The 13,401-nt window shown below is 38.9% G+C and overlaps 1 protein-coding gene across 1 annotated transcript in view; it reads left to right on the top strand.

Moving 5' to 3' along the window:
* The window catches only part of spon1a (spondin 1a), an 81,877-nt gene extending 72,347 nt beyond the window's left edge, over positions 1-9,530 (top strand). The window contains exons 10-16 of the mRNA XM_061041550.1: positions 1,614-1,689; positions 1,813-1,995; positions 5,091-5,261; positions 5,367-5,534; positions 5,909-6,073; positions 7,366-7,632; positions 8,651-9,530. Coding sequence (XP_060897533.1) covers positions 1,614-1,689; positions 1,813-1,995; positions 5,091-5,261; positions 5,367-5,534; positions 5,909-6,073; positions 7,366-7,632; positions 8,651-8,814 — 1,194 coding nt within the window. The 3' untranslated portion in view covers positions 8,815-9,530. The remainder of the gene's footprint in view (positions 1-1,613; positions 1,690-1,812; positions 1,996-5,090; positions 5,262-5,366; positions 5,535-5,908; positions 6,074-7,365; positions 7,633-8,650) is intronic.
* The last annotated feature ends 3,871 nt before the right edge of the window (positions 9,531-13,401 follow it).

Below are 13,401 nucleotides of genomic sequence, written 5' to 3'. Positions count from 1 at the left end.
CAGCTCCTGCTGTAAATACAGATACTGTACAAAACTGATCATAAGTAAGGAAATTGCATCATGATAGTATTTTTGTAAAAGGCGAATGTAAATATTCATGCATGTAGTCCAGTGTTTGCAATGTAAAGACATAATGATGTTCCATGTAAAGGCATAACGTGGAAAGGGAGAAGAAAATATGCAAATGCTCTAAAGTCTTTGCTAGAGAAATGTTTATTCTTTGTATTGTAGTTCTATTAGATTGCATCATCCCAATCAAATAAAATGAAATGCAAACAATTAAATGTAATTCAAACAAGGCTTTAAGCCATGTGTATGTTAGTGTACGGGGCTGGACAGTGACCTAGTTACAAGCTTTTTTGTTTTAACAAGCAAAAGGAGGTCATTTGTTTTTGTGCTCTGTTTTATTTTCGAGTTGACCTCTTGCATTACATTTAAGTTTTATACTCAATTAACTCTAAACTCGGTCGTCCCCACCACCACCGCCGTCCTCATTCATGCATGGCCTGCTCCGACCTCCACCTCAGCGGCAAGGAAGTGTGGACAACAGGAATGTGAGGAATACAAAGGAGAAATCCTTCCATCATGTTATCCCTTATGCTCTTTTGTAAAGCGTCTTGAGATAACACTTGTTATGAATTGGCGCTATACAAATAGTGATTGATTGATTGGTAAACTCTCTTCATTATGTGCTAAACTTGTACATTTAGGCAAAGTTTAACATTGTACAACTGGCATCTGGTAATATTTGCTATAGCTGTGAAGAAAAGATGCCCCTAAAAGATTCTAAAGCAGGGACAGAGGATGCAGAGACTTGTCCTTTTGGCTTTATTGCTGCTCAGCAGGTAGCATGCTGAGTTTAATCCTGTTCATCAATACAGCGATTGATCGGTGTCGGAAGTATTTTCTGTATTTACTGTGCATGAGGTTAAAGCCGCTTTTTCACAAGGTGGAAAAAAATCATTAAGACAAGGTTTAACAAAATTAAATATAATTTTATAAAAATATATTATCCCGTAAAACTTCAGTTGTCAGTAAGAATAGCTAATGTACATCCAGCAACGCTTCAACAATATAGAAACAAATGATTGTTTCTGGTGAAGTCATCGCCTGGCTCTGATCTGCAGATGATGATCAATCATCACGTTCATCACCTCACGTGTGTAGGGAAGCTTCACAAAGAGTTTTAAATAACAGAAAGCATGAAAGCATAATTTGAAAGCGTCAAAAGTATGTATGGCTGCCAATAAACTTTACTCCCTATGAAATGTAAATTCTCCCTATTAATATAACAAAATAGAAACTCTGGGTGCAAAGCAGACAGTCATTACAGGTTAGTAGTGCTTAAGTGACATCTAGTGGCAGCTCTGGGGATTTATCATCATTTACACACACACACACACACACACACACACACACACACACACACACACACACACACACACACACACACACACACACACACACACACACACACACACATAATAACACATCCAAACACATACATGGATGATTGGCTATATAGACTGCCACAGGAATCTTACTGAGTGCAGGACTGCTTTACAACATAACTCTGTGTGTGTGCGTGTGTGTGTGTGTGTGTGTGTCCACAGGGGGAGCAGTGCAACATTGTGCCAGACAATGTGGATGACATTGTAGCAGATATTGCCCAGGAGGAGAAAGAGGAAGGTCCGGACCCTGCTCTCGTTTCTCTCTCTCTCTCTCTTTTTTTCGCTCTCTTACACAAGATTAAAAGCATTGTTAAAAGCGGTCAGCTATTAAAGTATCTGCACTCCCTTTTCAATCGGGCAGATGATACTCCTGAGACGTGTATCTACTCCAACTGGTCTCCATGGTCCGCTTGCAGCTCAGCCACTTGTGAAAAGGGCAAGCGGATGAGGCAGAGGATGCTGAAGGCCCAGTTGGACCTTAGTGTGCCCTGCCCGCACACCCAGGATTTTGAGCCCTGCATGGGGCCTGGCTGCAGCGATGAGGGTGAGTTTGTCCATAAAGACTGAAGGTTAATGTGTTTGGGAACAAATTTAAAGTGGACGAGGACTTAAAAGTCTGCTGAATTAATTAGAGTTTTTTTATGTTTGAAAGGTTAAGCCTCCACATCTGCGAGCTCTTTTGTTGAAATTTAACAATAATTGCTTCTATAACTGTGATGTTTTGACACTCTCTAAAAAGTGAGGGCATGTTGAAAAAGCAGCTTTTATTGTTAAAGGGCATTGGTAATACCCAGAGGAATATTCCAGCGTAATTAAGCGAGAGCAGGAGAGGAGGCAGAGAGGGCACTTTGTTCTTTCAGCAGCCTTTCAAACGATATTGTAATTCAAATAAAATGAGGCCATTAAATATTTTTTGTAAGATGATGAAGACTAATTCAGTCAAGCCACATATGTTAGTCCTTTTAGTGTCATTTTATTTTTTCCAGCCTCTCTTATTTGATTTATATTTTTATATTTTATCTACGACACGTTCTCTCTTTTTTTTGTGTCTCAGAAGTGGCAGGTTGGGTTTTCATATGCTGATGAGTCTGTCTGTCACTTTGTGTTCAACATTTTTGGCTAATCCAATGATTTCTGAACCTTCCCTAAGCACCAACACAATCATGACATGTCAGAGCGTGATTTATGTTTACTATTCCATGCAAATGAGGAAACTGGTTGTTCATTATTTGTCAGTATTATGGCAGACCTCATCATTTCATTTATTACTATTGCCATATTTTACACTTGTGTGTATGAATGGGCTAGTTACTGACACTTTACATAGCAACCTCTGCCATCAGTGTGTGAATGTGGTGTGAATGGGTAGGTGTGACATTCAGTGTAAAAAGCGTTTTGAGGAGTCAGAAGATGAGGAAAGCGCTAAACAAGCTCAAGTCCATTTACTTGCAGAACTCACTTTCTCATTCAATTATGCTTAATATGACAACTTGTAGATACAAAGTAATCTAGGAGGGGAAGCATTCTTCACAAATTCTACAGTAAAATAATATGTGGCCAAAAAAGTGGAGAAAATATAATTAAAGGAGCAATATGTAACTCTGACATAATGGTTAAAATGGGTACTGCAGTCCAAATTCAAAACATTGGAGAGAGCTGTCATTGTACTTGTTCCTACCTGCCTAAAGCTTTCATTATTTATATACATAAAAGGTATTCATAGTGTTCAGAGAGACTTCAGAGCCTAACTATTGGTGACACAGCTGCAGCTTCTTCCATTATCGGTTCCTTTTACCTTTAATTCCTGCATATATTGACTCTGATGTCAACATGAAGAAACATCCTTTCTGCTGGTGGAGCTGCTGACGTCTGACATTTCTTACTGATAAGAAAAGCGAAGAGCTGTCAGTGGAATCTATTAGAGTTCTTTGTTTTCATTAATCTAAAATGACAGGCACAAAAGAGAGAACATTATCCACCATATGTAAAACTGGTTCCTGTCCCTCTCTTTCCTTTGACAATAGATAACAAATGTATGTTGATAGAGAAAAATCTGTTGTTTTGTGTGGATGGGATCCTGAACATTTTAAATGGTACCCCACATGAACAGCAAATCTCTGCCTGCTTAAAAAAGACAGGAGTATTCAAAGTAACAAATGAGATGACTCGTTTTAAATTTTAAAACAAGTGAAAGTTTTCAGACAAGACATTTTTAAATAACCACTTTGGGAGATTCTTGGATAATTGAAACAGCTCATTATACAGATTAATGCATATACATGTCAAACAACAAAAAACAACTTTGCTAATCAACTTTGAATCTTTCAAACGTCATGCACAATAAAGCATTGGTTGTGTTAATGCAGTAACTTAAAGCTTTATTTTCTCTCTTACGGTAAAGATAGGGAAAGTTTCTCACTTTAGGTCTCTGTTTTTTCTCCTGTTGATACAGTGAGCAGAAGCACATGACTTTATTGCTCTATTATAGGCTTTTCTAAGATCATTTAGGGGTTGTACTCAGGGCTCAAGGTAGCAGAAACTCTGAATCTGAGACTCAATGACACATGTTGCAACCTCACTTTTATCCAAAATTGTGTTTTTTCTGTCATTAATGATTAGGGCAGTTTATTTCCGTAAGTTCTTAAACCAAACTTAGGACCTCGGTTAACTCCTGATTTGACTGCTTTCTTGAGAATTAGCTTTACGTGTCTTATATGGAAGAGTTTATTGCTAGTAGGTGTCAGGTTAAGATCATTAAACTACTTTTAATCGTAGGATGACAAATGAACACATATATAATACATCAATGTACTGTTATCACTACCTGTCTTCTTACTTTAATTCTTAAATGTCTTTGTTGCTAAAGAATAAATGCACTGAAGCTCATATATTTACATATGAAACCAGTAGCAGAGGAAAGCAAGTTGCAGTTGTCAGTGAGGTGCCTGCAGTGCCTGATCCATAATCCATACATTCTCTAGAAGGGCACATTTATTTTGTGGCAGAACAATTAAGTCTTTAGTATTACTTTGGATTTCATTTCAGCTAAGTTAATGTTACCAGAAACTTTTTTTTTTATCTTACTAGGGATACAATTACAAATCATTTAAAGTTGCAGGCAAAACACCAGGTTAGTGTGGTGGGAGATTAATTTAGAAGATAATAAAAGTAATTACTGCCTAAGGAACAACAAGAGTTGTGGAGAATGGCTCCAGCTTTAAAAGCAGCAGAGAAATTTTACACAGATAGGAAGTCTCAGGCTGTGATAAAGCCTCAACAACCACATCTTCAGAAATAAAAGTTAAACAATGCATAGTCATGTTCTTTTTATCTTGCCTAGAATAAGCTTAGTTGGAGCTTATATGGTGAGAAATCCTCCAAATGTACACATTTGTATTAGACTTGTCCGAATCTTCACAGCAGTTAAATTCTGTCTACACTGATTTTCTTAGTCATGAAACAGAGCCAAATACCTTTACCAGGGGATTATGTTTATTGGGAACAGTTCCAGGAGTCATTGTAAACACAGCAAACCAACACATACAGTATGAGGCTTGTGTGCATTTCAATTCATTGTCACAATCATTGACCACTTTTGAAACCCGCTGACATCTTCCTTTCTGTCCTTCGACTCTTTAGATGCTTCCACCTGCATGATGTCAGAGTGGATCGCCTGGTCTCCCTGCAGTTTGACCTGCGGGATGGGCACTCGTTCCCGGGAGCGCTATGTGAAGCAGTTCCCTGATGATGGCTCAGTCTGCACCCTGCCCACAGAGGAGACTGACAACTGTGTGGTCAACGAGGAATGCTGTGAGTTTTTCCCCTTTTCATACGACACATGAACCTGCCAATTCAAACCATAGACCTATTGTACCCTGCACTCTAACTTTGTTTGGGATTGTTTCATTGTTTCAGCTTCAAGCAGTTGCCTGGTTACAGAGTGGGCTGAATGGGATGTCTGCAGTGCAACTTGTGGCCTGGGCATGAAGAGGAGAGAGCGCATGGTGAAGATGCCTCCTGCAGATGGCTCTGTTTGTGGAGCAGAGGTGCTAGAAGTGGAGAAGTGCATGATGCCAGAATGTCGTGAGTAGCAGAGTTTTCAGGACAACAACTTTCCCCTTCACCTCCTACTCATTAAACCTGGTGAAAATGGTCTCATTAGGCATCCAAAATCAAAGGCTGGTGACCTTACTGTAAATCCATGGAAGCACCACTAATGAGATGATCTTAAGCTGAGCTTTCCTGCAGAAGAACTCTCGTCGTTTTTTCTTCTTTAAGAATAAATAAATAAATAGGAACCAGTAAAAGTTTGTTTCTCCTATGACTATTCCTACTTGTTTTCCTTTAAAGACATAATTCCATCCGTAACATTCAACTTTAAATATCCCATACATGCATGCATTTCATATTAAAGCACTACACTATATGTATTACTGATTGATTCCTTCTGTGTGCAGACACAATCCCCTGCATGCTGACACCCTGGTCAGACTGGAGTGACTGCAGTGTGACTTGTGGAAAGGGTTTGAGGACACGGCAGCGCACGCTCAAGTCTCCTGTGGAGCTGGGAGAGTGTACGGAGGAGTTGGAACAGGTGGAGAAATGCATGCTGCCAGAGTGTCGTAAGTAATGAAAATCTCTATCTGCACGCCCACATACCGCACATGTGTGCACATGTGAAATGAATGAAAAAAGACAGACGAGGCCATGTTTGATATGCAAACTAGTGTCTTGATGCAGATAGATGAAGCACTGAGGGGAGTGACTTCACAGTGGCAGTGCAGAGAAAAGCAATGCACTATCTCTGTGTTGTGTATAAGTTAAGATAAAATGCACATTTAAGCAGTATCATGCTGCTTCCTGGAAGATAAGAGAGGATGGCTTTAAATGCAGTATTCATATTTAAGCTTGAAAACTACTGTCAAGTGCATGACAGATCTAACATGACAATGTTGTTTAAAAAAACGTTTAAATAAGCTAACCTTCAAGGTCATTAAGAACATAAACACCTGTCAGGGAAATGACTCCAAATGTGTTTACGGTCAAAAGTTATTTTCTAAAAAAGGAACTGTAAAAATGACTTGGTACAATTTTGGTCAAACTTCCCATAAAATCAAATTCAAGGCATCAGTAATCATAAACACACACATTATGTTCTTTAGTAATACAAGATTTTGTGTTTCTATTATTTTTGTGACTTTTGAAACACAGTCACACTCAGATATTAGCATTAGCTTAGAGGAGTCAGCTATCACATGAACTGGTGCTTTTTAATATGTATTGAGTCATGTAAAATATTTTCCTGCTTTAATCAAAGAATGTTTCAGGTATAATTTGAGCACAATCAAAAATGAAGATTTGGTAGCATTGTTGCCCCATGTTGATAGATTTATTTGAAATGTTACTGCTCCAAAAAGTGAAGAATTGAAATAACATGCCAGGTTGTCTCATAAATGATTGTAATTTATCAGTTAATCGATGTTGCTATTGTTTTAGGACTTGGCATTCTAACTATGAACTAGACTGAGTGTGTTATTCTCTGCAGAGGTATTAGTTGACATTAGCGGTGAGGATGCTACATCAGAGCCATTCACTGTAACTATGTTAAACAAATCACACAAGCTAGCAAATCCCAAAGCTATTTTCTTGTGTAGTACTGAATAATTCAAGATGAAACTAGTTATATTCCCTGGACTCTGCTTCATCTATAATTCAGGACTTATTCTGAATAGAAAATTGAATAAAAAAGTCATCAATTGCTATATGTCATTTTTGTCTTATCTGTTTTAATTTGTTAACCTCACTCTGTCTATACTATCTAGTGTCCTCATCAGTATCCACTCATACTTCATTTTTTTTACTGAGCCACACCTTCTTATAAACCCTTTTCTATGATAAACTCCTGTCTCCTCAGCCATTGACTGCATCATGACAGAGTGGACAGAGTGGTCAGAATGCAACAAGTCCTGTGGGAAGGGTCATACAATCCGGACGCGCATGGTGAAGCTGGACCCTCAGTTTGGAGGAGACACCTGTCCTGAAACCATCCAGAGAAAGAAGTGTAAGATCAGGAAGTGCAACCGCGGACAAGCCAACAGCGATGAGAAGAAACGACGCAAGGAGCAGCGCGACAAGAGGAGGAGCAAACCGAGCAGAACTGAGGCCAATTCTGAGCATCCAGGTCAGTATCCATATCACCTTATCCTTATCACATTCAGATCTATAATAGAAAGAAATGATACCATGGTGTTGGTGAACAGTTGATTGTGGTTGGCTGACAATGCCAGGTATAAATAGATACCTGACAATGGACATATTCTTCTGGCTATCAGACGGTACACATGGCTAAACATTTTTCAAAGTCTTGATGTTGATTTGGGTAGAGTCAGTGGTGTAGTGGTGCTGAAAAAAGTGGGTATACTCTTAATTTTTCCCCAAAATGTTTTTTTTTTTTTTAAGTAGCCCGTCCAGCAGAGGATAAACAGCCTCTGTTATAAACAGTGTCATGTAAGACTACATATTTAGATCATGTGTACTAGCCAATTAGAGACGGAGTAAGGAGAGTCATCCCTTCACCATCAGGAGAAAAAAATGCAGCATGCTACTGAATATTGTTAATCAATCAATGGTGTAAATCAGAGGGGTAAGTGGGTATACCCTATGGAGAAAATAAGTGGGTATACTCCGCATATACCCTGACCACTGTGTATAGTGTCATGGCTTGTTAGGTAGCACGTTGTACTGTCAAACATACTGCCAAAGTATATTTGATTTATGTCTAACGCAAAATTGTATTAACTTTGAATCTTGCTACCATACTGTTAGCTTTGTGCCTTGTACCTGTGTGGTACAGTGTCATGAGATGCCAGCACTAGAACTTTCTCTTGTTGCCATGTCACACCTAAGAACTATTGTATTTAATCAAGAAGTGAAGTTTCGGCAGGCATTAACAAGGGAAACAGATCAAAGTTTTGTTAAAGATCTTGCATTTGAATCGTAGGAGTCCTGGAAACATGAACTTATGGTCCTATTATTTTCTCTTTATCAAGTGACTAGCAGGGGAATGCCCTATGAGGGGTCCATAATCAGGAAGTTATGGACTCCAGGGATTTGTCCTCCACATTCCTGATAATGGACATCTCATCTAGCATCATGCCTTACAAAATTAATCTGACAGCTCCTTTTTCTTTATTTCTTAGGGTGTAAAATGAGGCCGTGGTCGAGTTGGACAGAGTGTACCAAGTTGTGCGGGGGAGGTATTCAAGAGCGACTCATGACAGTGAAGCAGAAGTTTAAGACTGCCCAGCTGTCCAGCTGCAAAGACAGGAAGGAGATCAGGGCTTGTAATGTGCACCCTTGCTAGGCAGGAGTAGGAGAGCGGGGGTGATGTGGGGAAGGGAGGGAGGGATGACAGTGCGGCTAGGAGAGGGCAGGGCATGGCACACTGTCGCACAATGATCCAATGCACTCTGTTTAGGGCTGAAGTGGCACATACGTGAATCTGTATTCGTTAAATCCAGGGCTGAATTTAAAGATCTCACTGGAAAACTCCGGATTCTGTGCTTTTAAACTAGCTCTGATACACATACAACTCTTTTGCAAGGTTACTGTAAACATGTTGTGGTATAATATATCTTAAAAATCTGATTATGAAATATACATTGATTTAATAATAAGTTAAAGAACTGTTATATCTTGTTGTATCCTTGAGTAGTACAGTATATTCCAGACTTTAAAGCACAGGTGCCCAGCCATTCCAGTGTTTTATATGCCTTCAATTATTCAGTTGTTTCTAGGACACAAAATGCCCAGTTGACTTTTTACCCAGCTATATTGTTGTACATGTAGATGCACCATGATTGAGATCTATGATATGATTTTGAGCATTATTAGAAGATTTTGTAATTTTTTTTGCTGTTGAATTTTTTGATAAGAATGTGTCCCAAGATTCTTACCAAAGTCTTGTGTAGATGTTTTCTAGCTCTCTTTCCTCTCCTGTTCTGTTTCTCTGTTCCCTCTAACATATTAATATTTTGGAATAATATCACCTTTACAATAAAAGTAAATGTGACAACTTGTCATCTGGCTCTGTCTTATTATTCAGATGCAATGGGTTGAACATGGGACAATGGTTTTCAACTCTGCTGCCACTAGATGGCGATACCAACCCATACATATTTGCATCTAACAAGCAAATTGGTTGTTCCTCAGACTGCTTGTTGGAATGTGTCCTCCTTCTCTCCATACTCCTAATATCCACAAGGGGGCAGTAAAATCCATTTAAGATTCATTTAAAAAATACAGAAGGATATTTTACTCATTTGATTTGACTCAACTCTCATTTGTGATACAGCTCGCACTTGAAAATGTCTAAAACTTAAAGGATGATAGATAGCAGAACATAGTTCACATTGTGTTACTAGTATGTGCTAAAATATGACACATCTAATAGTCCGATTCTAAAGACCTATAGGGATACAGCCCTCAATACAGAAATAAAGGGTCTTCAAAGGTCTTTTTATGACTACACAGAGCGGGTGCACACTCATTAAAGAAACATGGAGGTTGGAGTTTTATATACATATAGGCTGATATCTTGAAGATTCTGCCCCTGAGCTCTCTGATGTATTGGGTGGGGGAGGGGATAGTGTCAGGCCTTTGGCTGTGAAACTCCGGGAACAGGGGTGAAAATTCAATACACACGCATCACAATGCCATTCCTGTTTCCATGCCAACACAATCACACGGAGGGACTCTACACACCTCAGAGAAGATTGAAACATGGAAAGGGGAATCATTACAGCCATGATAGAGCAATTACAACCGAACTGCTGTAGAGACTGACAAGCGGAACAAGGGCTTAAAACAGGAAAGGGTTTTTCTTAAGGTCTTTTTTTTTTTAATCTGCATGTGATCTGGTCTGTAGTGCTAGCTTGTTGTTATGTAGCCCAGCTGCAGTTTAGAGATCAGACTGGAAATCATCTCAAAGATTCAGTTATGTCATTAGACCTGCCATGCCTCTCTGATATTATAATGAGTCTGCTCTGTCTTTGAATACTTGATGAATATTTATACGGTATTTTGGGTGCAGGCCACACAGCTGACATCAAACCAGACTCCTCAAACCTCGTTCTTGTTTGGCCAGTTTCTTACTGTGCTTAGGTTTTGTATTTTCAGCGTTCAACATCCTTTAAGTCCTGTTTCTTGTACTTCAGGTTATTGCAGCATCCTGATTTAAAACTGCCTCAGGCACAAAACTGTGTGCTGAAAGCATTTCACCGTGAATTGTGCCATTATAAGAATTACAGAGTCTATTCAACTCATTGAACGTGGATAACCACTCTATTTAGTCTTTTGGCTTTTATTCTTTGGTATAGAGTCATTTCAGGTTTTTTTTTAATCTTTATCAAACCACAGCTCCTCATCATAAAACCAACTGCACAGTCCTCATCTGAGTCTAACAGACAGAAGAGAGAGTGATGGAGTTCAATGTACATCAATTTTAAAAACTGTTAAACAGAGACATCTCCAACAAAACAGCCTCATTGTTTCATAGCAATATTTTTTCCAATGTTTGGGTGAAGTTGTTACAAAACCTATTACTCAAGCTTTTATATTTGCTATTGTGTGTGTCACCATGAATAAATCTGACAAAACAAAGTTGTTGTATGAAAGCACTATAGTCTTAAGAATGTAGCTGTCCACCTACAGACATGATTACTGCAGCTTTCATCTAATTTTTCCATCAAGCAATTTAAGAACTTACGCTCTCAATAATAACACACATTGCCCTCTTTCCCATCCTGCAAATTAAAATGTTAATAAATATGATTACGAAGACATAAAATTAGCAATCTTTTCATGTTTATCAATCTTATTAACAACATTACATAAATACAAAGTCAGTATTGAAACTGATGTATGACAGCCCATTCATGTGTCACACTGCTATGACATATGTCTCATGATTTGACAACCAGAGCAGTTCAATGACCTCCCGTTAAATTCTATGGATTGGCAGCAGAAATCTATTCTGAATGGAGTTTGGTTATGTAAAGTGGATTATTATTGTTTTCCTTTTTTTTGACAGCAGACATTTTGCTCTGCTTTGTAGAGGCAGTGTGGCATGAGAGAGAAAAGCTGCAAGGAACTAGGACAGTGGGTGTCTGAGTCGACAATTTTAGCCTGCTTTGGTTTGATTTGCCTTTGAGCTTTTTGAAATGTGACAGGGTCGACACATGCATTGACAGAACATAAAGACAAAGGGCTGGAACAAATACAGCAGCCTTTCAGTTCTATAAACAAAGAAAGACATACAGGTACAGTACAGCTCTCCTCTTCATTGTCCAGGCAGGCACTTCCTCAGCCCAGAGAGAGACAAGAGGAAATACAAGATTTCATAAACTAATAAACCTCAGAGGGAAAATCAATATGGTGGCTCGCCCTGCAAAGGCTCCTTCCACAAATTTATAGACCACAGCAACAATCAATGTCCCGAGTTTATAACCTGTAAAGACTTTGAACAGAAGGGATCTGTGAAATGTCAGTTAGCATTAGAGCATGCTCCGAATATTTAGTTAAATTAACAATTAGCGTATCTCAGGCAGAGCCGGGGTATTTCTGTGTGAAGTTTGTGGCTCCAGGCTACAGAGAGCCTCCCTGAGGGCACGGCTCATTATCTGGCTTCACTGTTATGCATGTTTCATTTCTAAACCGAAATGGCTATTCTGTTTATTGCTGCCCTCATGTTTTCCCTCTTTTCCGTCTAATGTCACTTCTCTCTAGTGCTAGCAAAGATTTTGAAACCTATTCTGCAGTGATAGCACATGATTATTTCCCTGTCATGTAATCTTCCTGTTGCTAAGGAAATGCATTTGGCACGGGTTCACAGAGTACTCATTTGAATTGACTGGGATCCACAGTGACCACAGTAATGCTATAAAGACACACTGTAAGGCTTCTGCACAGCCTGATCGTCATTGTAAATTAAAACTTGAGTGGGTAATAACACTAATGGAAAAAAGAGAACTCTATGATATTACATTATCATCAGATATGTTAAATGCATGAGATGTAATAGTACCAAATAATAGCAACATTTTTGTCCCTCCTTAAGTACATATTTTTCATATATTTGTCTAACCTGATCTTTATGACACACAATCCCAACAAGAAGAAGTTCTTGTATTGTTTTTAAGAAGAGTTTAATGTCTCATGGGACAGGCTAGAAACTCAGGTAGGTGGATGATTTTCCACCCACTTCGTGACAGAATCTTTATTAACTCATGCCTGTGATAGATTGTAAGTGTCCCTTGTGCTTTATCATGTCACATGTGCATGCACATGGTTTGCCTATACTGTAAAGTAAGCGGTAAACTCCAGTAAAAATCTGCGAGTGTCCACTTGTCTGGTGCCAAAAAACCCCAAGCAGGCCTCATGCTAAAATAATATTTTAACAGTAGAGATAATCCAGGCTGGTACCAAAAGAAGTTTGGTCTCTGGGGCTCATTTCTTTATCCATGACAACTTTATGGTAGATGCATTTTATCACTCACAAGCCATAAAGATTTGGGGCCAGCTCAATCCTGCTGGCTTTCTGCAAGACATCAACACATTTAATTTAGTCACTGAACTTAAACTGAAGTTTGTGGACGACGCCATCCTTATTGGACTTAAGTCTGGTGGGGATGACTCCAGATATGCATGAGTTCAAACGTAGCCTATAGTTTGAATGTAAGTTCTACCTTACGGCAGAGTTTACACTCTCCTTACAGTTGAGGGGTTGCACCAGCTGAGAAAGTTCCAACTAGGCATATGTTATAACTTAAATGTTACACCTCGCTCTGAGTAGGTGTGAAATGGCTGTTTAGTGGTAAACATCGGCAGTGTGTTCTCCATGATTAAGATTAAGATTAAGAGAAAGATTTATTTTTATTGATCCCTGCAAGGG

This window comes from Labrus mixtus, chromosome 1, assembly GCF_963584025.1.
Source record: "Labrus mixtus chromosome 1, fLabMix1.1, whole genome shotgun sequence".
NCBI classification, from domain to species: Eukaryota; Metazoa; Chordata; class Actinopteri; order Labriformes; family Labridae; genus Labrus; species Labrus mixtus.
Note: the sequence above shows the minus strand (reverse complement) of the source record. Positions and strands in the feature narration are given on the sequence as shown.